Source organism: Chrysemys picta, chromosome 2 (assembly GCF_011386835.1).
Source record: "Chrysemys picta bellii isolate R12L10 chromosome 2, ASM1138683v2, whole genome shotgun sequence".
Lineage (NCBI taxonomy): Eukaryota > Metazoa > Chordata > Testudines > Emydidae > Chrysemys > Chrysemys picta.
This window is the reverse complement of record NC_088792.1, coordinates 29,939,197-29,965,060: the sequence shown is the minus strand read 5'-3', so window position 1 is coordinate 29,965,060 and position 25,864 is coordinate 29,939,197. Positions and strand designations below refer to the sequence as shown.

The 25,864-nt window shown below is 42.4% G+C and overlaps 1 protein-coding gene across 32 annotated transcripts in view; it reads right to left on the bottom strand.

Moving 5' to 3' along the window:
* Positions 1-25,864, bottom strand: part of PARD3 (par-3 family cell polarity regulator) — a 664,552-nt gene that overhangs the window by 382,960 nt on the left and 255,728 nt on the right. For all 32 annotated transcript variants that reach the window (XM_065586777.1, XM_065586791.1, XM_065586785.1 and 29 more), the window contains exon 3: positions 20,636-20,816. In XM_065586777.1, the coding sequence (XP_065442849.1) occupies positions 20,636-20,816 (181 nt within the window). The remainder of the gene's footprint in view (positions 1-20,635; positions 20,817-25,864) is intronic.

The following is a 25,864-nucleotide window of genomic DNA, read 5'->3' as shown; positions in this document are numbered from 1 at the left end:
AATAAAGACTTGTGTACCAAGCTTATGGCACATCTTAAAGTAAGGAGATGAGTTAAAAGTTTTGACATTCTGAAAAAAAAAACATTACGAGCCTCCTACAAAATTATCCCCCATCTTGATAGCAGTCATCAGAAATTAAATTGTGTTAAATTTAAGAAAAATTATAATGTTTAATTTTATACAACATACTCTTTCAAAACTATTAAAAACATTTCATCAACCTGATAAAGCAAGTAGTTTGGAATAAAATGTCTATCAAAATACACCATTTCATTCTATACCTGACCATGAAAGTCAAACAGATGCATGAAATAAAATTCCATACAAGAATGGGAATAAAAAGTTTCATTCAGTCATTAAATATATTTTCTTCAACATGTCTAAGTATTTTATATGCCTGTAAAAATCTCATATTCTCTTTAATAGAAGATTTAAGGAATACTACAACTTCCACCTGATCTTCTAGAATGACAGGATAGAAATATATAATCCTAAAGCAACAATGTTAGCAAGGCTGTATAATTTTCAGGGGATGGGGGGGAAATGTTATTTTGGACATCTGGAAAAAGCAGTACAGCCTGGGAGACCGAACATATCTATTCCTATGCCAGACTTGTTTTGTGACCTGGGGCTGAGTGACACTCTCTCTGTGCGTAATACTTCCCTACATCACAAGGGTTGGTGAGACTTTATTCCTTAATGCTTGAGCAACATTTTGAGATCCTCCCGTGGAAGTGCAAAGCAGTAGTATTACTTGGATAGCAGCAAAATTTACAACTTGATTTTTTTTTACTGGAGAAAAGTGAAAAATATGTTATTGCTGTCTATCATTGTTTAAATGAAGCAATAAAGAACTGTTTAGTAGTGCCCTATGGGAGACCGGGATTGAGGAGATAATTTGGCTGTTTCCATTTCATTACTGCAGTCTTGGATTTGGGACACTTAAATCAGAATTAGCCACTCCCTCTCCCTCAATAGAACTCAAAATACACCATCACCTATATCAAACTTCAGCAATGTCCATGCGCAGCTACATAATGGACATCTCTTGTTGAGAAGTGTCAGCAGCCCATGTTAGAGGCAGTGTACACATGTGGCTTTCTTCACTGCAGCACTTGCAGCAAGTTGCACACCATATTTTCTTATTTCTTTTCCCACCAGTTGAAAAGACCAGACTAAGGTTTTAAATAAATTAAAAGAAAATATGGAGAAATATCAGAAGGTGAGACCTAAACACTACCCACCAACAGGGTAGGTCAATTTCCTGGCCTAAAATCCACAGACTGTGTCAACTGAAGGTCCTGAAACACCTGGCTTAAAATAGATTGAAACAGAGAAGCTAATGAAATTTTTATATTTGGTGGAAGCACTTTTCACAAACACACATTTTTGAGCCTACCCTGAGGACCGCGCTGAGGCACATGTCTAAGGCATGTGCTTACAAACATACAATAAATGAGGATAGTGACTGTGTATACAAATCTATTATATGCAGAAGATGGATTTGCATGGTGTTTATGGCTACTTAATAAAATGAGGCATCTGTACTCTCTTGTTCCTATCAGAAACTGAACCATCAACTTCATTTTTTATTTCAGTTTGAAAGAATTTTAGCTTCTATTGAACACCTGCCAACTGTAAAGAAAACTAGGCACTAGTATTTCTGTGAATGTCATTTCATTTGGAAACAACTTCAGGGCTGTTGCTTGCTGTTTGTCTCTCTCTCTCTCTCTCCAGACCCTTGCAGTGCATTCACCTTAATAGCCAGTACCGCCATATCACTTGCACATTGCTGCTTGTATTGGTGTAATGCCATAGCCAAATATGACTGCGCTGTATAAATACTGTTTAGCTTTGTAGCTCTAAGTTTCAACCTCCCTGGGTTTTCTTTGAGAGAGTTCCTGCCTACAGACCACAAAAAGGGCCCCAATTTGAATGTTACTTGCAAATAATGTGAACACATAGGCATACATGAAGTCCAGCCACTAGATGCAGGAAGGGGTAACTCCAGTGACTGCTCAAAGTTTGCTCTGAGACGTCTAGTCTACAGCTTGTATAAACAATAGCCAGAAACTAATAAAATAATTTAAAATCACCCCCTTTCAGATCTCTTTTCCTGCATTTGTGGAAGCAACAGTACAAGTATAGCACTTGGGTCCAAACGTGGCTTGGCTTTTGACCTTCCTGATCCTTAGCATATTGGTGTGGTCACTTTTGTGGTCACCTTTACTCCCCCTTGCGCTGTTAGTTGATAGAGGTGCTGAATTGTTCTCTCTCATTATTCAAACGAACCCCCTCAACTTCCGGTGGGGAAAAGGAACATGAACATAGTGGATCATTCCCTATTCTTACAGAGAGAGAAAATGAGGCGCCACACTTGGTTCTCTCATAGGCCAGAAAATGGGATTGAGGAGTTCTTTTCACCATCATATGCATATAGGAGGGACTGGAGAGTTCTTTTCTCTTCCTCCTCAACAAGAGATCTAGGGAGAGGCCACCACAGGATTTCTCTCCCCTAACCAACATCCCTATGGATCACAAGGAGAGTGAGGTTCAAGGTACTGCTACGTGTTTTGAAACAGACGGTGTGCACAGATTAGAAATAACTGCTTAAGAGCATCAGTCAGGGTATACAAGCACATTACACAGCATCAGGCACCTCATTCCAATCCCAAACTCTATCTTGTCCCCAAATATCAATACTATAAAATACTTCAAGTATCAGAGGGGTAGCCGTGTTAGTCTGGATCTGTAAAAAGCAACAGAGTCCTGTGGCACCTTTAAGACTAACAGATGTATTGGAGCATAAGCTTTCGTGGGTGAATGCCCACTTTGTCAGATGCACCCACAATAGCTTATGCTCCAATACATCTGTTAGTCCTAAAGGTGCCACAGGACTCTCTGTTGCAAAATACTTCAAGTTATTTATCCAAATCTGAATATCACTCTTTGTTCAAGATACTCCAAAAGCACATGGAGTTTCATTTTTCTATCAGGGAGTCCTGTACAGAGTATTAGATTTTCTGATGATAAGGCTTCCTTGAATTTCACAAACACCAGGTTTTCAACTGTGGTTTCCAGTAACAAAAACATAATACAGCGGCTTTCTTTTTCTTATACATAAACCAAATTCCTAGTTGCAGTATTTAAACTGCCCCTAAAATGAACCCACATGAGTATTTTTGAAGCTGGATTTCATCTTATTTATACCAATCATTTCAGATTTACAGTCAGGGGCAAGGAGGAAGGAGGAACAACTCTGATCTTTTGACAACTCTGAAATAAAGTGAGAAATTAATAGAAAGTTGTTCCTTATCCACTCCTTGCTTTATTCCCACTTCATCTTTCAGTCTTTTCTCTGAGAGAGAAAAAACAAAACCTGGAGAACTAACAAACAAGTCTGTTTAACCAGCAGCCATCTGTTAACCTTCCTCCTCCTTCAAAAACGCACACATGATGACACAAAAATCAAATGTAGCTTATCCCAACACTCAGCACAAATGACAATCTGCTTCGTAGCCTGGCCCTATAAGACAAGAGTATGTAAGTTCATTGGTGGTAAATGGAGTGGAGGGGAAAAACAAGCAAGACCCGGGAGGTTAAAGAACCACAAATCAGGAGCCAATGCCGCTCTAACTTTTGTTGTAGAAGTTTAAGATTGATCTAATTTGGAATATGCCCTAAGCATAATGTCTTACAGCCTTGGGCTGACTAGTCAAAAAACTAAGCCACATGTTTGGAGTTTTTTTTAGCAGTTGAACTGAGAAATGTTGTCCTGACCAGGGTTGACAACACTACACAGTCAGCAAAACACTGCACTGAAACACTGCAGTAGCCTCCCAATGACAATTTAAAGAGAAATGATTTTCCTACCTGAGGAGGGTAACCAGAGAGCATTATTTGTTAAGCAATAATATGCTCGTAAACAAGTATGCAACCCCCCCCACCCATTTGATTTGTTTTAGTCTCCTAGCTACAAAAGTTTTTTGTATCAAATAAAGGACACGCCCTAACTTTAGAGCTGAGAGAATAATTCATAACCAATACATTTAACAAATTTTGCATCTTATGCTTTTTGCAAATTGTCTGTGAGTAGATCACAGCCTATCCCCATCTTAGGTCAATGCTTAACCCATCAAAGGAAGGCAAAACATATAATGCAACTTGTCAACTGATCACAATTGTAGATTGGTGGGAAATTCCATCCTCATACCTATGTATATTACAGGATGATTTGAAGCATGGCATTTAATTATCCCATTTCACATATGTAACTGCAAATGTTACTATTGGTCATAAATTGTGTCCAACTCCTTTTAAAACCTACCTGTGGTATTTGACTCTGTGACCTCCTAGGCAGTAAATTTCACAGGATGGTTTAATGCATTTCCTATTTGTTTTAAATTTATTTATCTTTAACTTCGCTGTGTGACCTCCTGTTCTCTTACAGTGGAAAAGTATAAAATGGAGGAACCGATCAGGAAATTCTCTGAGAGAGTTATTACACTTCCTTTTTCAAGCACGATGACAGCATCTTTCAACAAGCGTATAGGTTCCTCATAATAGTGTTAAACTTATCTGAATACTACTGTCTTTGCGTAGCTACTCTGCAGTGGAAATCCAGCACATCCCTCCTTCAAGTCTGACTAGATAAAGGATATCAAAAATATAATCCCTCCAGTAAAACCTGATTTCTCAGCTAAAGACAGGTGGATACCAATGCATACAAATACAGAAATACTTTGTTGATGCTCATGAAATATAGCTATCATAAATTTCCATATTAGATTTAAAAAAAACCAACAGTCAAGCTGGTGGTTAAATCTATTTCACATGTCCAGTTCAGCCACCAAACCTCCTTTAATACTAACCTTGGTCTGCTTAAAACATTGAAATTCTGTATTTATGCATCTAAATCATCTTTGTGGTTCTCCATGGCCCACTATATTCCATACCAATTGTCTGTAATACTACCATGTTCACTCTATTATTGTAATTTTTTGTTTATTGAATTGTTAATATTTCTGAAAATAAAAACAAAAGGCATCTTTTGAACTGAAATCCAAAATCTGAGAGATTCTTTCAAAAAGTTGTAAGATGTTTCTAATAACCTGTTTTAGTAAGCCTTTCCCCATACCCAAGGGGGGAAAATTTCATCCTCTCCCCTACGGAATGAAACCTTGAAATAGCCCCATAATTACAAAAGGTTTCCTTTCTAGAATTCGATAAATTCTAAAATACTTATGTTTATTGCTTCCAGGTTTTCTTACCATGTTGAAAGCTGAAGTATTTTCCTTGATGATAGACTTAGAAGGCTCAAGATATTAAAGGTTAATATAGGATCATAAGCAGTTTAAGACCCATTTGTTTTTACAAAAGTGTCCTGAGATTAATAGCAAATTAATAGCAGAAAAAAAGTTACTAACCTTCCATAACTGTTGTTTTTCGAGATGTGTTGCTTATGTCCATTCCAATGTAGGTGTGTGTTCCCCCCGAGCAGCACCGCCAGAAAGTTTTTCCCTCAGTGATATCCCAGTGGGTCGGCTCTGGTGCCCCCTGGAGTCGCGCGCTCATAGCGCCAGTATGAAGATCCCTGCCGACCTGACGCCCCCTACATTCCTTCTTGTGAGCTAACTCTGACAGAGGGATGCAGTGAGGGTTGGAATGGACATGAGCAACACATCTCTAAGAACAGTTAATGGAAGATTGGTAACCGTTTTTTCTTCTTCGAGTGCTTGCTCATGTCCATTCCAATATAGGCGACTCCCAAGCACATGTAGGGGGAGGGTTTGGAGTTCATTGACCAGCAGATTGTAGCACCGCTCTGCCAAATCCAACATCATCTCTAGCCTGCTGAGCGATAGCATAGTGACCCACAAAAGTATAGACCAAAGACCACATTCTTGGTCTACAGATGTCCTGGACAGAGGGACCTGTGCCATGAACGCAGCTGTAGATGCTTGTGCCCTTGTGGAATGTGCCATCAGGACCAAAGCACAGACCTTCACCAGGTCATAGCATGTGTGGATATAGGAAGTGATCCATGATGAAATTCTTCGGGCTGAGACCAGAAGACCCTTCATCCTGTCTGCAACAGTTACAAAAAGTTGAATAGTTTTTCAAAATGATTTAGTCCTTTCTATGTAGCAGGCAAGTACATACCTGAATCTAGAGAGTGAAGTCTCTGCTCCTGTTTGTTGGCATGAGGTTTCACATAGAATACCAGAAGGAATATGTCCAGGTTACTATGGAAATGTGAAACCATCTTCGGGAGGAAGGCTGAGTGAGGACGCAGCTGGACCTTGTCCTTGAAAAATACCGTGTATGGAGGTTTTGAAGCATAATCCCCAAGACCCTTCTGCCAAAGTAATGGCCACAAGAAAGGCCAATTTTCAAGACAAGTAGAGCAGAGAACATGTTGCCAACGGCTTGAATGTGGGACCCATGAGCCTCAACAATACCAGGTTGAGATCCCAGGGTGGGATTGGTTGCCGTACCTGCGGGTACAGTATGACAAGTCCCTTGAAAAAAACAACTAAATATCAAGTTTGCAAAGATGGACTGGCCATTTACCCACAGGTGAAACACCAAGATTGCCGGCAGGTGGATTCTAATTGATGACGTTGATAGTCCTTGCTGCTTCAGGTGTAGTAAGTAGTCGAGAATGAATGACACTGATGACTACTTGGACGGAACACCTTTCTGCGCCGACCAAATCGAGACCCTTTTCCACTTTGCCAGGTACGTAGCTCTAGTGGACGACTTTCTGCTCCCTAACAGAACTTCTTGAACCCGTCTGGAGCATGTTAGCTCAGAGGGATTCTGCCATGGAGCTTCCAGGCCACAAGATGAAGGAATTTCATCAAGATGAAACAAGATAAAGGAAGGTTTGAGTGACATAGGCAACCATTGTCCTGGGATATCAGATCTGGAACCTGAGGTAACTGGATTGCTGTTTCCACTGACAGGTTCATGAGCGTAGTGAACCAATGCTGTGTTGGCCAGGCCAGGGCTATTAGGATGGCTTGCAGTCTGTCCCGTCCGATCTTGAACAAGACCTTGTGTATGAAAGGAATGGGTGGAAATGCATAGAAAAGATGACACATCCAGGGCAAGATGAAGCATCTGTCAGAGGTCCTGGGCTGTGGTCCAGGAAAGAGCAGAATTGGAGACACTTTCTTGTGCTTCATTGCAAACAGAATTATTTGGGGGAGTTCCCCACTTCTGGAAGATGACTTGTAGGACCTCTGGGCGAATGGACCACTCACGGTTGTTGGAGAAGACCCTGCTGAGCTGATCTGCTAGTTCATTCTGAGAACCCGGCAGATAGGAGGCCTTGAGGTGAATTGAGTGGACTATGCAAAATTCCCATAAGCCAAGTGCCTCCTGGCACAGGTCAGAGGGGCCCACTCCACCCTGCCTGTTGATATAGAACATGGCTGTTGTCTGTAAGGACTGACACTCCTGTCCGCTACATATGGTTGGAATGCCTGGCAAGCCAGATGGACTGCCCTGAGCTCTCTGACACTGATGTGATGAGAGCTCTTCTGGAGACCAGAGGCCCTGATTTCGGAAGGACCCTAAGTGAACTTCCCATTGCATCGCCGATGCATCTGTAACGAGGGACACTGGTAGTTGGGGTCTTGAGAAAGGTACTCACGGGCACACCACTAATGGGTTTAGCCACCATTCGAGGGAAATAATCACCAACAAGGGAACTGTAATGACTGAGTCTAGATTATGTTGGCATGGTGAGTATACTGATGCCAGCCATGCCTGGAGGGGTCTGAGATGAAGTGCCACATGCTGAACCACACAGTTACAAGATGCCATGTGGCCCAGGAGCTGTAAGCAATTTCTCGCTGTGGTGACAGCGTGATTCCAAGTCTTTCTATAAGCTTTTTTATTGCTTGGAAACATGCTTCTGGGAGAGAAGCTCTGGCCTGTACTGAGGTCAGAACTGCTCCAATGAATTCTATCCTCTAGACCAGGGAGAAGGTGGATTTCTGCACATTTATGAGAAGACCTAAGTCCCGGAAGGTCGACTGTATTAGTCCCACATCTGCCTCTAACTGAAGTCTGGACTGACCTCTGACCAGCCAGTCATCGAGGTACAGCTAAACCTGAACCCCTTGTCTCCTCACTGCCATGCACTTGGTGAACACCTGAGGGGCCACCAAGAAACCAAACGGGGGCACCATAAATTGGTAGTGTACGTGGTTCACGATAAATCTGAGGAAACTTTTGTGCCCCTGGAAGATGGCAATTATAATCCTTTAAGTCGAGGTTAGCGTACTAGTCCCCTGGAGGCCAAGGAGACCATATAGAATGTCGGCTTTTTCATGAATCTGTTGAGGTTTCACAGGTCCAAAATCAGTCAGATACCACTGGCTTTCGGATTAAGAAATAGCAGGAGTAGAACCTCTGGCCCCTTATCTCTGGTGGAACCTCCTCCACTGCTCCCACACCTTTAGGAGTGACTATACTTCTTGGGCTAGAACCTGCTCATGAGAAGAGTCCCTAAACAACAAAAATGAAGGGTATATCCCAGTGCTATCATGCATAGCACCCATTGGTCTGAGGTGATATGGACCCATGCCCGATAGAAGTGGGATAACAAGTCCACAAAAACTGGGGAATTTGGATCCACAAACTTAGCATCCCACCTAAAAGTCTGCGGAGTGTCTGGGGGCTGCAGATGCAGATGACAACTGTGGCCTCTGCTCCTCCTCCTGCTATAGTCCTGTCGAGCAGGCGGGGGGAAGAAGCAAGCCATCGACCATGGCCTATAGTGCTTCCTCATGGGGGCCAGAGTATGAAGGCCCAAGGACTTAAGTGTGGCTCTTGAGTCCTTTAAACTGTAGTTTGAAGCCCATCTGCTCAGAAAAGAGCACTGTACCCTCGAAAGGGAGGTCCTGTAATGATTGTTGGACCTCATGTGGCAAGCCCGAGGACTGAAGCCACGAGTTTCGCACAGCCACAGCTGAAACCACGGAATGGGCTACTGAGTCCGCCGCATCCAGGGCTGTCTACAGGGACGCCTTTGCCATGGACTTGCCTCCCTCTACGAGAGCTGCAAACTCTCATCTTGACTCCTGAGGTAGCAACTCCTTAAATTTATGCAAATTCTCCCAGAAGTTGAAATCGTACCTGATCAGGAGCGCCTGCTCATTGGCGTTCATGAGCTGGAGACCCCCTGTCAAACAGACCTTCCTCACAAAAAGGTCTAACTTTTTGGTGTCCTTGGCTTTGGATGTCGGTCCCTGTTAGCCCTGCCTTTTTTGCTTGTAGGCTGCCAACACAACCAAAGAGCCCGTTGGTGGGTGAGTGTACAGGAACTCTAATCTTTTTGTTGGGACAAAGTATTTTCTTTCAGTCTTGTTTGTGGTCAGCTGAAGGGATGTTGGCATTTGCCACAACGCTCTGATGGGGTTCATGATGGCATCATTCAGGGGCAACACCACTCTTGCAGGGCATGTTGCTTCCCAGATGTCCACAACGGAGTGGGAGGACTCTCTAATTTCCTTCACCTGGATACCCAGGTTTTGAGCTACCCTCCTTAAGACCTCTTGATGTGCCTTACAATCTTCATGCGGGGGTGCAATTTCAGTTCCCGCAACCGCCTCATCTAGGGAAGAGGATGACGACGTCTGGACCAGCATCAGGCCCTGCTCTTCACCTTTGCTACCGGCTGGGTCCCATGATGCCAACTCCTGGTACACAGCACTGGCGACGGTACGGGAGGTTGAATTATGTTCTGGTGATGAAAGTGGTGTGGGCTCTGAAGCCACTGAATATGACCTAGACTAAGAACCTGGCTGTACTGGAAATGCCCAGGTGTTTCAAAAAAGCATTTGCACAGGGAACTGCCACTGCCCTGGTGGTCATGCCACAGGTGGGACCCCTTGGTTCAGATCCATAGGGGGATAGTGCCTGCTGGAATGGCAAGGCCAGCTCCTCCACAAGATGCAAGACTCTACTTCCGAGGATACTGCTGGAGACCAGGCGGGAGCAGTGTCAACCAATGCCAGTGAGCAGTGCTGGGAGGGAGAGGACCGGGGCTGTGCCATCCTGGCTGGTTTCTCCTTCAAAACTATCAGAGGCCTTGAGCCTGCAGAACACTTCCCTGTCAGCGCTGCCACTGACAGCTCCTGTATGGCTGGGGACGTGGGTACCGGTAGCATGAGTAAGTCCCTCGCTGCTGCGAATGACTCCAGCATTGACAGTACCAGCAGAGTCGTGGGGCTCCAATGCCTTTCTTGAGGCAGCAAGCCTATCAGGATTGGACTCAATGGCTCCCGTTTTGGGACTGGAATCTACAGCGCTGGTTATCAGTGCCACAGGATGGACTGACGTGGGTTACACTCTGGGCAGTGTCCCTCTATCCTGCTGACCTTGGTGTTGGCGATCTGCCCATGTTGGTCTTCCTTTATTATTTCCTAGGCACCAGCGATGTTTGACAGTGCCAAGGTTCCTTAGACGCAGTCAAAGTGTCTCTCCTCGACGCAGGAGATGGGGAACAGCACCGAGTGTCCTGAAGCAAAGCTGGGACACTCCTTATCAAAGCACGGGGTTCACCAACTCCTAACTAGCTAACCAGTAACTGAAACTTAGTAGTTATATTCAATCAACTTAAGGAAGCAACAGACTAGGAAGAGGGTGGAAAGAAGGATGGGTTTGGAAAAGTAAGGTGCCAGCACTGTCATAGCCTTTCGCAGCTTTGATCAGGTACATACCCAATTTAAACTTTAAGATTAAAAGTTAAATCAAGACAAAGAGAGAGAAATGTCCACTGAGGAGTACTTGCAGAAGCAAGAACGAGTCGTAGTTCCAGCGACCATCACAGGTGGTAAGGAGGAACTGAGGAGGCTGTGGGGTGGCAGGGGCCTTTATACCAGTGCTATGAGAGTGAGACTCCAGGGGGCACCAGAACTGACCCAGCGGATACCACTAAGGGAAAAACTTTCTGCCGGCGGAACTCAGGGCAAGCACACACCTACATTGGAATGGGCATGAGCAACCACTCGAAAAAGAATACTACATATGGGAGTTCTGGCAATCTGAAACAGAGACCAACCTAACAGTGGGCCAGCACTGCATTAAATTGCAACACAGTATGGTCCGAGCTTCCTACGTTCATAAAGACTGGGAGGAGTGCTGCAGGCAGAGCCCAGTGAGCACCAAGCAGCAGCTTGTAGTGATTTTAAATGATTTTATGGAGCTAGTCAGCATTGCTCTTGTTGAGTCTCACATCCAGAGTCAGCTGGAGGGACAGCTGTGATGAGAAGGCCTGAAAGCTGGGGCACTCAAAGCTGACAATGGAGAATCCCAGGGGCTCTGCTGACCCTTCCCCCTGGAGAAGTAAAATCTGAGCAACAGCTCCTACTTAGCTGCCAAGAGCTACAGGTGTTTACAACAACATCCAATGTGGTAAAAGAAACAATCTCATCTTGGATCCTGGCAGGTACATAAGGCTGAGAGTGATGCTCAGGTAACACTTGTGGGATTTTTAGTTCTTGCAGGAGAATGAAGGACACCTGAGTGCCCCCTCCACCTCACTCTTTACGAGCTCACTTTCGCTGCCCTCGCACTCACTGCAATGACTGTTTCTGAGCAAGGAGGACTAAATATAACTATATTTGAAATGTTTAGGTCTACACATATAGGACCTGATCCAAATCTCATTGAAGTCAATAGAAAAATACCCTATTGACTTCAATGGTATGGATCTGGCCCATAGTTATATTTCATTATTAATGTAGAAGGAATTTTTGTCTTGATTTAATTTTAATCTTAAATTCAAATTGGGTGTGTACCTGACCAAAGCTGCAGAAAGGCTATGACACTGCTGGGACCTTCCTTTTCTAAACACATCCTTCTTCCCACCCGCTTCCTCGTCAGTTGCTTCCTTAATCCTTCACTATTTGGAACAGATGTGATTTCTAGATACAAAGCCAATCTCCAGCAGTGTAGGTGATTCGGAGAAAAGAAAACAAAAATGGCGGTGCAAAGCAATTTTTGATACTAAAAAGGAAATGAAAAAATAAATACACTCCAGAGAAGTAAATAAGAGATTTGTATCTAGCGCAGCAAAAAGAGAAGGAAGAATTTTAACTGCCAGGCTCTCTCGTTGACAAAACAATCCACAATATAGGTGTTTCCATGCCACATATTAATAAAATAAGCATCCAGACAGTTGGCTTGAATGGAAGAGGAAAGTGGAAGAGAATACTTATTTCCCCTTTAAAGAAAAACTGGGTTTTTTCAGCAGAGCACGTGTGGTCTGTTGAACCAAGTGACATATTTCTATGATTATTTATTGCTTTTAATACACTGCTTAATGATATTCTCCCCCCTTATTCTTTGGAAAGATTCACTATTTTCATGCAAGTTATCCAACTACATACATAGGGGGTCAACTCCACAACTAAGGGAAATCCCAGCAGTTTTTGAGACCCAATTTGATAGCTGCCTTGGACTATCCCTTGTTGAGAGAGCAAGGATGGCTGCTATGTACAATTCTTCCCATCCCACATTTCTCCACTTTGTCAGCCTCCAGGGGAATAGCCTCTACTACATTGCTCACAAGCACCCCAATGAAGAGTTGAATTGATTTTAGACATCTTTGGTATGGAGAAAAGAGGAAATAGTCAAAATGGGCAAAAATGGCAGTGAGGAATTTTTTAAAATTTCTAAATGGCAGGCTAGATTAATGTGCAGGAAAGAGGGCCAAAATCACAATTCCACCTGAAGCAGCAAGGACGAGATAAGACTTGGTAGAAGACTACTAGAACTAATATGCTGCAGTGCCTTCAATCCCTAAACACAGTAACTGCCAAATATTAATCCTCACAATACTGCTTCAGTGAACTATAGATGAATTATTTTATATCCAATTTACAGACAAGTAAATTGAAGCACAGATTTTATGGCCCCAACTCAAGGACCTGAATTTGCACATATTTGTGCACATTCATGCCCCTAACTTGTTAACATGCATTGAATTGCTTGTAATATGCAAATTCTGGCACATGCAAAAGTGCACACACACCTAAAATATGGGCATAAGTAGTTCACACAACAAATCAGCTGGAACACAACACAGACCCTGAGTCAGGAATATAAAACAGACCCTTCTCAAACTACTAGACTGCACTCTAGCTAGACAGGACTCTATGCCTGTAGTTGGGTAGGACAGAAAAAAAATTTACCTTTTCCATAACTGGTGTTCTTCAAGATGTGTTGCTCATGTCCATTCCATATTAGATGTGTGTGCTCATCACATGCACCAGTGCTGGAAGTTTTTCCCTTAACAGTATCCATAGGAGACCGGCTCTGGCACCCTCTGGAGTGGTGCCCACATGGTGCGGTATAAGGGGCACTGCCAGTTTCCCCCACCTTAATTCCTTGTTGCTGGAAACTCCAACAATAGGGAAGGAGGGCGGGTTGTGGAAAGGACATGAGCAACACATCTCGAAGAACACCAGTTACGGAAAAGGTAACTCTTTTCTTCTTCTTCGAGTGCTTGCTCATATTATGTGACTCCAAAGCAGTACCCCCAGAGGTGGGTAGGAGTTCATGGACGTGTAGATTGCAACACAGCACTGACGAACCCAGCGTCGTCCCTGGCCTGCTGAGTGATGGCATAATGAGCTAAGAACTTGTGAACAGAGGACCACGTTGCGACTCAACAGATGTTCACCACCTTTGGAAGATCATGCAGGCTACCGCTGGATGGAGCGACCACTCATGGTGAGAGGAGAAATCCCTGCTAAGCTAGTCTGCCAGCATATTCCTGATGACGGGAAGATGACAAGCTTCCAGGTGGATCTAGTTGCTGATACAGAAGTCCCATAGATGGAATGCCTCTTGACAGAGAGCCAATGAGAGCGCCCCCCCTTGCCTGCTGATGTAGAACATCGAGGCTGTGTTGTCCATCAGGACTCAGACAACTTTGCCCAACAGGTGGGACAGGAAGACTCCACACACCAGCTGGACTGCTCGGAGGTCTTTGACATTTATGTGCAACTTCGCCTCCTCCGGGGACCACATCCCCTGTGTCTGGAGGTTGCCGAGATGCGCACTCCAGGCAAGGTCTGAGGTGTCCAACACCAACTCGATGAAGTGATGAGGGTTGTCGAAAGGAATCCCTTCCAGGACTGTCCTGTGGTCAGTCCATGATTGCAGTAAGGTAAGTATCACCTGGGGAATGGTAACTATCTTTTCCAGGGGGGTCTCAGGACTGGGAATAGATCATCCCCAGTCTTTGTTGCAGGGGCCACATCCTGAACATTGCATGGCGGACCACGTAAGTGCATGCTGCCATGTGGTTGTAGTAAGAGGGACTGCAGAGACTTCTGCGATGAGGTTTGTCAATGTGTGGAACTTGTCCGACATCAGGAATGCCCTGGTGCAGCTGAAGTTGCAAACCACTCCGATGAACTCTATCCTCTGCACCGGCACTAACATCGACTTTTTGTCATTTACCAGAAGCCCCAGAGAGCGGCATGTGGCTTGAAGCACCGCGACATCCCTTTGGACTTGAGACCTGGAACTGCCCTAGACAAGCCAATCATTGAGGTACAGGTAGATCTGGATACCCTGACGCCTGAGGTAAGCCGCTACCACTGACATGCACTTAGTAAATATTCTTGGTGCTGGGTGGGAGTATAAGAACTCATGCTCCTTGGTTGGCACATAGTACTTGGTTGGCACAAGTATCTTACAGATAGTGGCCAAAGAAAAGAGGGTCTGCCAGAGGTCATTAGTGATTTTGGAAACCGCTTCATGAAGGGGTAGAGCCACCCTGGCAGGAGCCGAGGAACAGAGGACTTCGAACAGAGTCTCCGAGGTCTCTTCCAGTTCCTCTGCCTGAAGCCCCAAGTTGGAAGCAAAACTTCAAAAGTTCCTGGTGCGCTGGAGGGGCCCCATGATAGCCTCGTCTGGCAACGACGAGGATGATGCCGGTGCCGCAGGAACCTCCACATCTATTGGCGGTCAAGCAGCTTGTTCCCCTGGGTCCTCCTGAAGCCTCGCGCACTGGAGGGGGATGGGATACCGAGGCTGCTGGCTTCTCCGAGGCTCCCGACACTGATCGGGCAGCCTGGGATGGTTGGGTGAACCCTGAGCCCGGGGTTCCGCTGGAGCTGGTGTGGGCAGCACCGGCAGTGTCAGGATCTCTAGAGCTGCTTGAAGGATTTGGGCATTGACAGCACCTGAAGCTGGCTGGGGCCTGCACCACTAGCTGGAGTTGCAGGTGAAGTATAGGATGGGTTGCACCGCTAGACTTGAGCTGGGGCCTGACTTCCTGAAGGGGGAGTTGAGCTGCCTGGCAAGGGTCATGGCTCACCCCCAGCCCTCTCCTTTCCCTTACGAGAGGTAGGAGATCGTCCCTCCACATTCTTCTTCAGCTTCATGACTGGAGCCGTGGAGGGAGACCGGTGCCGGCTCAAGGATGGCGCCAGCGGAGCACTGCGCACGGAGGCCATGGTGCTCAGTGCAGAGTTGGACCGCTACTCCAGTGCCGGAGTGAGTGCCGACTCCACTAGTAGCACCCTTAGACGAGTTTCATGTTCATTCTTCGTCCTAGGTTTAAAGGACTTGCAGATACGGCACTTGTCACTTATGTGCCCTTCACCTAAGCACCTTAGGCAGCTGGTATGTGGATCGCTGACAGGCATAGGCCATTTACAGTGATCGCAGGGCTTAAAGTCTGGGGACCGGGGCATGCCCTGTCCCCTGGCTGAGTCCTGTTCGGGACTAACAAAGAGTTTGAGAACTACTACTAAGGGTTAAACTAAGAAACTACTAACTATATACAACTATTTTACAGGTTGTGAAAATTTGCAAGAACAGAAATAAACAACACTAGCGGGAGCAGCAGATGTTCCAGCACCGTCACTGGCAGCAAGAAAGAACTGAGGGTGGGGGGGAGCCAGCAGCATCCCTTATACTGCACCATGCAGGCGCCACTCCAGAGAGCGCCAGAGTCGGTCCCCTACAGATACTGCTAAGCGAAAAGCGTCTGGCACTGGCGCATGTGGACAGCACACACCCCTAATATGGAATGGACATGAGAAGCACTCAAAGAAGAATAAAGTCTTATGAGTTGTTTCCTCAAGGTGGCATGGACCTGCCTAGTATACAAGGTAGCTTGGCTGACATTGTGTAGGGAAAAAGAACACACTCAGATGGGTAAAAGAAGCAACCTCAAAGAATAGAAAGTTGAAATAAGTATGTATAAAATATTGGAGGGTAAGAGGATTGTTTCAATGATGTGTGGGGATGAGAGGGCCTGGGAAGGCTTAGTCCTCTCTAGGCATGTCTACCCTGCAGTTAAACAGTCATGGCTGGCCCACATCAGATGACTTGGGCTCGCGGGGCTCCCCCATCACGGGATCCCAAGACCCCAGGCTCTAGCTTGAGCCCAAATGTCTACACTGCAATTTTTCAGCCCAATCCTACCGACATGGACCAGCTGCTGGTGTTTAATTGCACTTTAGATATACCCACTGAGGCCCTTGTGGGGCAGAAGGAATGGCCCTGGAAGTGCATGCTCTTTAAAGTTTCACTGGCTCACCTGGTCAATGTTCCATGCAAGTGGCCAGTTTGCAGTGGTTAAGAAAGCTTCAATATGAATACACAAAAACTCCTCCTGAAAACTGAAAAAAGGGGCAGTTTTCTGACATACATAGTCATCTTATGAATGCCACAGTGTCTTATGGGACTAGTACTAAGAAAGCCAAGCATCAGAAATTTTAGGTACAGAGTGAGAAAGAATTCTTCTTTAGAATATAGGAGGATTTAAGGCACAATGCGCTTCCAAGGATGCAACGTACTGCACCGTAAAGATGATAGCACACACAATGCATTGTAGTGAACCAAGTGATTACTTTCATGTTTCTACTGTATTTTAATACTTCCTTTGCTATATTTATTTTCAAATACCCCTAATATGGTGTTGGGGGAGGGGATTATTCCCTCTACTGTAACTACTGAAATGTTCCAAATGCAATTGGGAACACATTTTCACACCTGTTGGTTATTTAAGTAAATATAATTATAAACTATAAATTAAAAATTAAAAATATAAATAAAATGTTTTGAAGGAGAACAATACAAAGGAAAGGACTAACAACATTGGAAGTAGTTTAAAAGGGAATTTATTTATGTTACTTAAATACAGTACTGTGAAGCAAACAACTTGGTTTACAGACAGCGCACCCGCTGCTGAACTGTCACTGCCTGACATCCTGTCTTATCTGCCAAATTGCTCATTAGGTTTGGCAATTTTCACCTGCGCCTCCAGTTTATATTTCAGCAGGGAGTAAACATCAGTCTGTTTTAACAATCTTCTGCAGTGAGCTTCCAACCTCCTCTCAGAAGCACACAGGCGCACGCACATACAAAACACGTTGAATTGTGTATGGTTATAAAAAATCCAGCTCAACAACTGATGAAATACACCAACAGGAAGTTTAGCTTACAATAAATAATAAATAAATAATAATACAAGGAGAATGGACTAGAATAAGAAATGTAACTATAGTAAGTATTTCTATGGATGGTTGATGCTTTCACAGTATTGCCCAGCATTATTCTCATTTTCACATTTAGCTGGAAAGATCCAATTTGAGCCACACCCATATGTGCACAGTACATGGTTATATATTTGTGCCTGGGGAAGACGACAGTCCAGCTGGATTTTATCTATCTCACCTTTTTTCCTTTCTGAGGGAGGCTTGGTGGTGTGACTTATAAACAAACAAAACGGGTAACATGGCAACCAGAACAAAGAGATGAAAATCTCAGCAGGCCCTTAATCCCCAGCGTAGAGACTGCCTCAGAACAGAGACCACTATATACCACTTGCATCCAGGTGAACGGTAGAAGAAGGGGACAGAAATACTTTGCAACTGAACCCCTGAGAAACACAGCCCAGCTTGTGGGCAAAAAAAGCACCAGAGATGTAAAACAAAATGTCAAAAATGCTATAAAACAATTTCAGCCAGAACACTGTTTTTCATCTGTTAGAAGTAAAATATTCACTGCCAACCCTGCAATTAACTAGAAAATTACAATAATTATAGCAATTTTGTATCCCATCTCCAATCCAATTAATAGATATATGACCTTGTCAACATGTAATAATCAGGATCTGCATCTACCACAAAACTAGAAGGGTTTTATATATTGAATAGAAGTTACACAGTAAGAATGTGATTATGTTAAATCCTGAAAATACCATTTGTATTCAGTGCTTCCCTTCACAAGTTAAAAAGAAAATACAGGAAGCATATTATTTATATTTTCAACATGTGTTCAAATAAAATACTTGAAATAGGTATGCCTAATATCGGATAATGTTATTGGATTGGCTTCTATGCCATGGGTTGGAACTCATTGTAACACAAAATGCATCTCATTGTCAACATACAAAGAAATACATTCTAAAGAGTAAATGGAACATCTCAGATTGGTATTAACATATGTATGCCAAAATATTTCACCCATTTTATCTTTGCATGCTTTCACAAAAGCACTTCAAGATGCTACACTTCATAAGTGTTAAAATAATACTTTGCCCTTGTCTAGCACCTTTTATCATAGGACCTCAAAGCACTTTCTAGTCACTAGGTATCCTTCAACATGTTTGTGAGCTATGTGTGTAGCATCATACACATTTTATAGAATAATCAACTGAAGTGGAGTGCCTTGTCCAATGTGTCACAGTAGCCTTGATGCAATCCTCACTGTGTAGATGCCCTGGAACACTAACAACATGCAGGGGTGTGCACAATGGGAGACACACGCAGGGGCACCTGCCCCCCCAGTAGTCATCGGGGGCACAGAACTTCTCTGACCCCGGGCCACTAAGTCAGGGAAGACTGAGCTCCTGCCAGGGCAGGGTGGAGGGAGGGAAGTTCGAGCTCCTGCTGGGGCCGGGGCCGGGTCCAGGTGGAAGAAGTGAAGATCGAGCGCCTTCCGGGCTAGTTGGGCGGGGGGGGGGGGGGGGTGTGGAGGGCAGCAAGTTCTTGGGGGGCACAGAATGTGCACCCCAAAAGAGGACAAATTTAAATTCCCTGTGCACACCCCTGAGAACACACCATACACCCACCCTAAGGGGGCATCAACACTGAAAACATTGATTAATGTTTGCCTACACCTGAGCAGCTTAGGGCTGTTGGGAACTCAAGAGGACACTGCTACTCACAGGGCTCAGGCCAACAATTGGGGTGTGCATTTGGCAATGCTACATTTCCACTGAATAGATGGAGTCAGTCAGTAGTTCAGCTGGGAGTAAAACACAAGTACCCATATTTCTCCTTTAGCCACTTGACCATACTCCTTCCCTATGCTATTTTGGGTTACTTACAGAAGCTTAAGCTTAACTGCACCATAATTACAACTAGTGAAACTGCAGCTGACTTTAAAATGTTATTCCCGTATACTTTATACAGACAACTCTTACAGATAAATCTTTTAGAACTTAATAGGAAAAAAACTTTTCTATAGGATTTTTTAATCAATTTTATGAAGAAATTAATATTTTCCTTAAAATTTTACATGATAGTTGAAAAAAAACAACAGAAAAATATTCTCTGTTGAATTACACAGGATTTTTAAAGGTATTTTTTCTTTTAAAAAAGCCATTACATTTTTATAGAAATCTATTTGCTTTATTCATATTAAATTCTACACGAGTTTTCCACAAGGGAATCTCTATATTATATATCAGATGTCTAAATAAGATGAAGTATAACCCTTGTCCAAGCTATTTTGAGTTAAATAATATTCCCAACTTTTTCCCTGCATACAGATTAGAAGGACAAATGTAAAATAAATAAATAAATAGGGGGTGCAGGGGAGAGACAATGCTGGTGGCTCCTGGGGAAGGTATATTAATTACCATCTTTCTAGTATTTATTTCATTTTTTGTGTTATAACTTAAGACTGAGCCAACACCTAAAAAAAGGAGAAACCCCAAATTTTTACTATTTATAATACAATAGTGCACAGAGGCCCTGGTAGGATCACGGCCACATTGTGCTCATTGCTGTACAAACAGAAAGGTAAATTTAGTTCCTGCCTCACTGAGTTTACAGTTTTGAACACAACACTCCCCATTTTGAAACAAACAAAATAAAAGACTTTTCCTGACTGTTTATAAAAAGAGGATTTTACCATATGCATCACCGGGTGTTTCAACTGAAGGGTGGTAAGAGTAATATATTTGCATTCCCAGATTTGGGGGACAATGCAGCTACTGCTATTTATAGTTTCTTTTTTACCCTTTTCATCTTCATTATATAAATCCAAACTGGCAAACTGGAAACTACACACACAGCAACTTCACTTGGAGATTTTGCTGTAATTTTCTGTGTTTATGCAATTTAAAACTGGAGACAGACAAAAAGAGCTTATTGCTGTTTAAAGGCGCCTATATCCAATTTATTAAAATGGAGAGGTTTATTTACTTGCATGCACCAAACATTTACCCAGATTCTGAACTTTAATCAGCTTTTGATCAGGACAGATAATGAATCATATTCCCAACAGCAATAACGGATAACAGAAGCTGGCATCTTCGTAAATTAAGATGAAATGTGCAGAGGCATTGAGAGTTTTTACTTACTTGCACGAAGAACTGAAGGTGTGACCTCAATTTCACTTGTTGCTTGATAAGGCTGAAAGGCTGACACAGAGTTGGAGCCAAGTTCACTGCCAAAAATCTCTGGACTTTGAGTGCCCGTCGAGCTAGCACTGGTGCCGTCACCTCCATGATGTGGATCTTGTTCATCAAATATGGCTACGAGCTGTGAAAGCCAATGTAATCTATTGTTAAAAAGACAGCAACATAAATGTGCCATTGTAAATAAGCACTACATTATCCCTTCTTATAAGTGACCACCACCTAAATAAGTGAGGGCCAAGTCACTTCATGGGTTCTCCTAGTACCTACCAGAGGCAAGTCCACCAGGAATGTGGTACGGTCATACGGGCTCAGTGCCAAATAACATACCCCATAAAATGAGCAGGACTGGGCTAAGAAAAGACAGGCTGACCAGGACGGAGTCACATCTGTAAAATAAAGCTTCCTTTTTCTGGCAACCTCCTGGGAGATGCCTCTGGCCCTATCTTGCAGTAAATAAATCAGCATCACCTTCTGTGGATGCAAAGGGGCACAATTTGTACTCTCCTGTAACAGAGGGTTGGAAGTACAATGGTAAGTAACGACAGCTTTATTAAATAAATGTGTCTGATGAGAAACAATACACATCAAGAAATGCTAGTGTATGTACTGAAGGCTATGGAATGTATGGAGCCATCCTAAAATGTTTTAATTGCTATTAAATACTGTACATTATGTATTTTAATACAATATGAGTTGTGTGCATCTCCAACAGAATTTCATTAACCAACTCTCCAGAGATACTTCTGTCTTTGCATGAAACAGGATTTGCAAAGGCAGGCATAAAAAATAAAAAACAGTTGCATTTAGAGCTTGATAAAGATTTATACAAGTCACTTTAATTAAAGGGAGATGAATTCCCTTCATCTATTCTCACTGCAACACAGAAAAAATATATATATATTTAAATTGAGTGTTAGATATTTTTCCATACGAAATAAATGCCAACATTTATTTGGAATGAAAATAATCTATCCAGTTTTGTCAACTTCAGTGAACCATTTTAAAAACAAAAGGTGGGTTCCATATGTACTCAAGTTTAAAGCTGAGAACTTCGAGGAGGAAGATTATGATGTTTATCAGTACTCTCGTGCATCTCTAAACTCCTCTGTAATGCAACATCTACCAAGAAAGTATTGCCTCCGACTGTCCAAGATAAAGGTTAAAGGGACACAGACAACAAAATCATATTTTTCTCTGAAAATTGTTTACCTACTATTATTCTAACACCTACAATTACCACAGAGAAATATAGAGATTATAGAATTTCGTTTTTTCAGTTTGTTTTGTTTGTGAATTGACATCATTTATTTGCACAGTTAGTTTCATTGTTGTTTGTGTGGTACCTTGATAAAACAGGGGAAAGAAAAACACTTACAAAATTAGAATATGTGATTTTGAAATCTGAAAACTTGGGATCTCAAAGTATCTGAAGCAACTTTTAACACTTTTTTTTTAATTACTCGATTTAAAGGTTGTCAATGTCCCTTTAACTGTTGCAGAAGAAGAAAATCTCTCTCTCCGGCATTTCCAATAGCATCTAGCGTTATGGGCAAAAGAGTAAGAATAAGGTGGTGAGTAGAAGTTTGGTACTTTTTCCAGATGAATTTGAAAGGCAGGGACCAAAATAAGAATCAAACCGTGATAGCAGACAACTAATATTTCTCTTTCTCAATTCATGAAATCACACACAAAATATCAGTCTTCCCTTCACACCAAAGGTATATGAGGGCTGCAGAGATGTTTCCTCTTCAAATTATTACTAGGGCTATCGATTAATTGCAGTTAACTCACGCGATTAACTCAAAAAAATTAATCGCGATTTTAAAAATTAATAGTGATTAAATGCAGCTTTAATTGCACTGTTAAACAGTAGAATACCAATTGAAATTTAATAAATATTTTTGGATGTTTTTCTGCATTTTTAAATATATTGATTTCAATTACAATACAGAATACAATGTGTACAGTGCTCATTTTATATTATTTTTATTACAAATATTTGCACTGTAAAAATGATAAAAGAAATAGTATTTTTCAATTCACCTCACACAAGTACTGTAGTGAGATCTCTATCGTGAAAGTGCAACTTGCAAATGTAGTTTTTTTTTTACATAACTGAACTCAAAAACAAAGTAATGTAAAACTTTGCCTACAAGTCCACTCAGTTCTACTTCTTGTTCAGCCAATCGCTAAGAAAAACAAGTCTGTTTACGTTTACAGGAAATAATGCTGGCCACTTCTCATTTACAATGTCACCTGAAAGTGAGAACAGGTATTTGCATGGCACTTTTGTAGCCGGCATTGCAAGGTATTTACATGCCAGATATGCTAAACATTTGCATGCCCCTTCATGCTTCAGCCACCATTCCAGAGGACATGCTTCCAGTGCTGATGATGCTCAATAAAAAAATAATGCGATACTTACTTAGAGACTGAACTCGTTGGGGCGGAATTGTATGTCTCCTGCTCTGTTTTACCAACATTCTGCTATATATTTCATGTTATAGCAGTCTCAGATGATGACCCAGCATATGTTGTTCATTTTAAGAACACTTTCACTGCAGATTTGACAAAATGCAAAGAAGGTACCAATGTCAGATTTCTAAAGATAGCGACAGCACTCAACCCAAGGCTTAAAAATCTGAAGTGCCTTCCAAAACCTGAGAGAAACGAGGTGTGGAGCATGCTTTCTAAAGTCTTAAAAGAGCAACACACTGTTGCAGAAACTACTGAACCTGAACCACCAAAAAGGAAATCAACCTTCTGCAGGTGGCATCTGACTCAGACAATGAAAATGAACATGCGTCAGTCCACACTGCTTTGGATCGTTATCAAGCAGAACCAGTCATCAGCATGCATGTCCTCTGGAATGGTAGTTTAAGCATGAAGGGATATATGAACCTTTAGTGCATCTGGCACACAAATATCTTGCGATGCTGGCTACCACAGTGTCATGTGAACCCCTGTCCTCACGATCAGGTGACATTGTAAACAAGAAGAGGGCAGCATTATCTCCTGCAAATGTAAACAAACTTTTTTGAGCAATTGGCTGAACAAGAAGTAGGACTGATTGGACTTGTAAACTCTAAAGATTTACATTGTTTTGTTTTTGAATGCAGGGGGTTTTTATACATAATTCTACATTTGCAAGTTCAACATTCATGATAAAGAGATTGCACTACAGTACTTATATTAGGTGAACTGAAAAATACTATTTCTTTTTTTTTTACAGCGCAAATATTTGTAATCAGAAATATAAAGTGAGCACTATACACTTCGTATTCTGTGTTGTAATTGAAATCAGTATATTTGAAAATGTAGAAAACATCCACAAATATTTAAATGATATTCTATTATTGTTTATCAGTGTGATTAATCATGATCAATGTTTTAATTGTGCAAATAATCACGATTATTTTAATAGCTTCACAGCCCTAATTATTACTAAGTCTTCAGTATCTTCATAAATATACCAAAAGCACATAACTAATGGAAACTGATACTTCTAAGTATGCTTTGTGATTTTTATCCTCAATGTTTTTTACTTATTTTTGCTGATGCACTAATTCACAAAATTCAGTAATTCACAATGGCTCAGCCTGGGAGTGTAAATTTGCAAGATACTATTGACTATGACACTGAGGAGTGGGCAGAATAGTCTTATAGCATCAGGACATGAAAAATACATTTAAAAATTTCTCAAAGAGATGTATCAAACTGTTTTTCCCCCTGCAGAATGTGTATCAAACTTTGTTCCATAATTACATTTTGTTCCTTTGACACTTGCTGACAAATGTTCCTCGATTTCTGGCATGATAATACCTTTTACTGTAAGTTGCCTCCAGGTTTCTCTGTATTCAACTAGTCAGTCTATAACCTAAAAGACTATGCTAACTGTACAAGCTCTGAAAATTAGCATTTTCCATTTCAGGTTTCCCCTTTGGTCCCCCCACATCTCAGCAGTTATTCACCAATTCTGACAGCACCAAACCTCCTTCACAAGGTTTCAATTCCATTGAAAAACACATCAAGTTGTAACATTTCTACACACTACTGGGAAAAAAATAAGTCATATTCCAGTTCTGAGATCCTGATAATTTCATTTTCTTATTCTACAGTAATGGTTTGTGGTTTAACACATCAGGCTTACCCTGCTGCAGCATTTTGTACATTTACTGTAGAACACATTAGTAATTTTATAAGAGTATTATCAATATCATGCTCTCTAATGATAGTCTAGAAATTCTTCGGCTCCGGAGGACTTGCAATGAATGGATTCACACTTTCCAAAACTGGTATTAGGGCAATGGTGAGGTTGTAGGAGCACAGGGTGGAAGAGATGTGCTCCATTAAACCAATGAGCTCCTCTTACCTTTGTCCACTCCTGAGCCACTGTTTTTGCATGACAAACACTCTTGACAAAGAACCAGCTCAATGCTATCTTCAAGAAAGCTGTACCATTCATTAGACTTCACACACCTAAGGCTTCAGAACCTATTCATTAAGGATTAAGAAACCATTTCTGTGACCATGAGTCCCCAGTATGCACAATAATTTAACCTGTGTTCCTTGGGAACCCATCCTTTCATTACATATTTATATACGTTAGATGTACAGATAGCCTGCAAGAAGCAGCCTGGGATGCCAGCTACACTTTGCGGCCAAGCATGCACTTTTCATCTCACAGCATCTGGGAAAGATTACAAGACCAGCTTTTATCGGCCTTTTTGCAATGGTAAAAGTGTGGAATCATGACAGGCTTTTACTGGCCAACAGAAAAAAGGGGATGGAGAAAGAAGAGCAGCTTCCTTTCTTAGACATCACCACCTAGGAACATGCTTCTCTGCTTCAAAATACTGTTGCATAAATTCTGAGAAGACATCATCATTAACTTTTCTAAGGGTATGTCTTTACTACCCGCCGGATCGGTGGATAGCGATTGATCAAGTGGGGATCGATTTATCATGTCTAGTCTAGATGCAATAAATCAACCACTGAGCACTCTCCAGTCAACTCCTGTACTCCAGCGCCGCAAGAGGCACAAACAGAGTTGACGGAGGAGCGGCAGCAGTCAACTCACCGTGGTGAAGACACCATGGTAAGTCGATCTAAGTATGTCGACTTCAGCTACGTTATTCACGCAGCTGAAGTTGCATAACTTAGATCGAT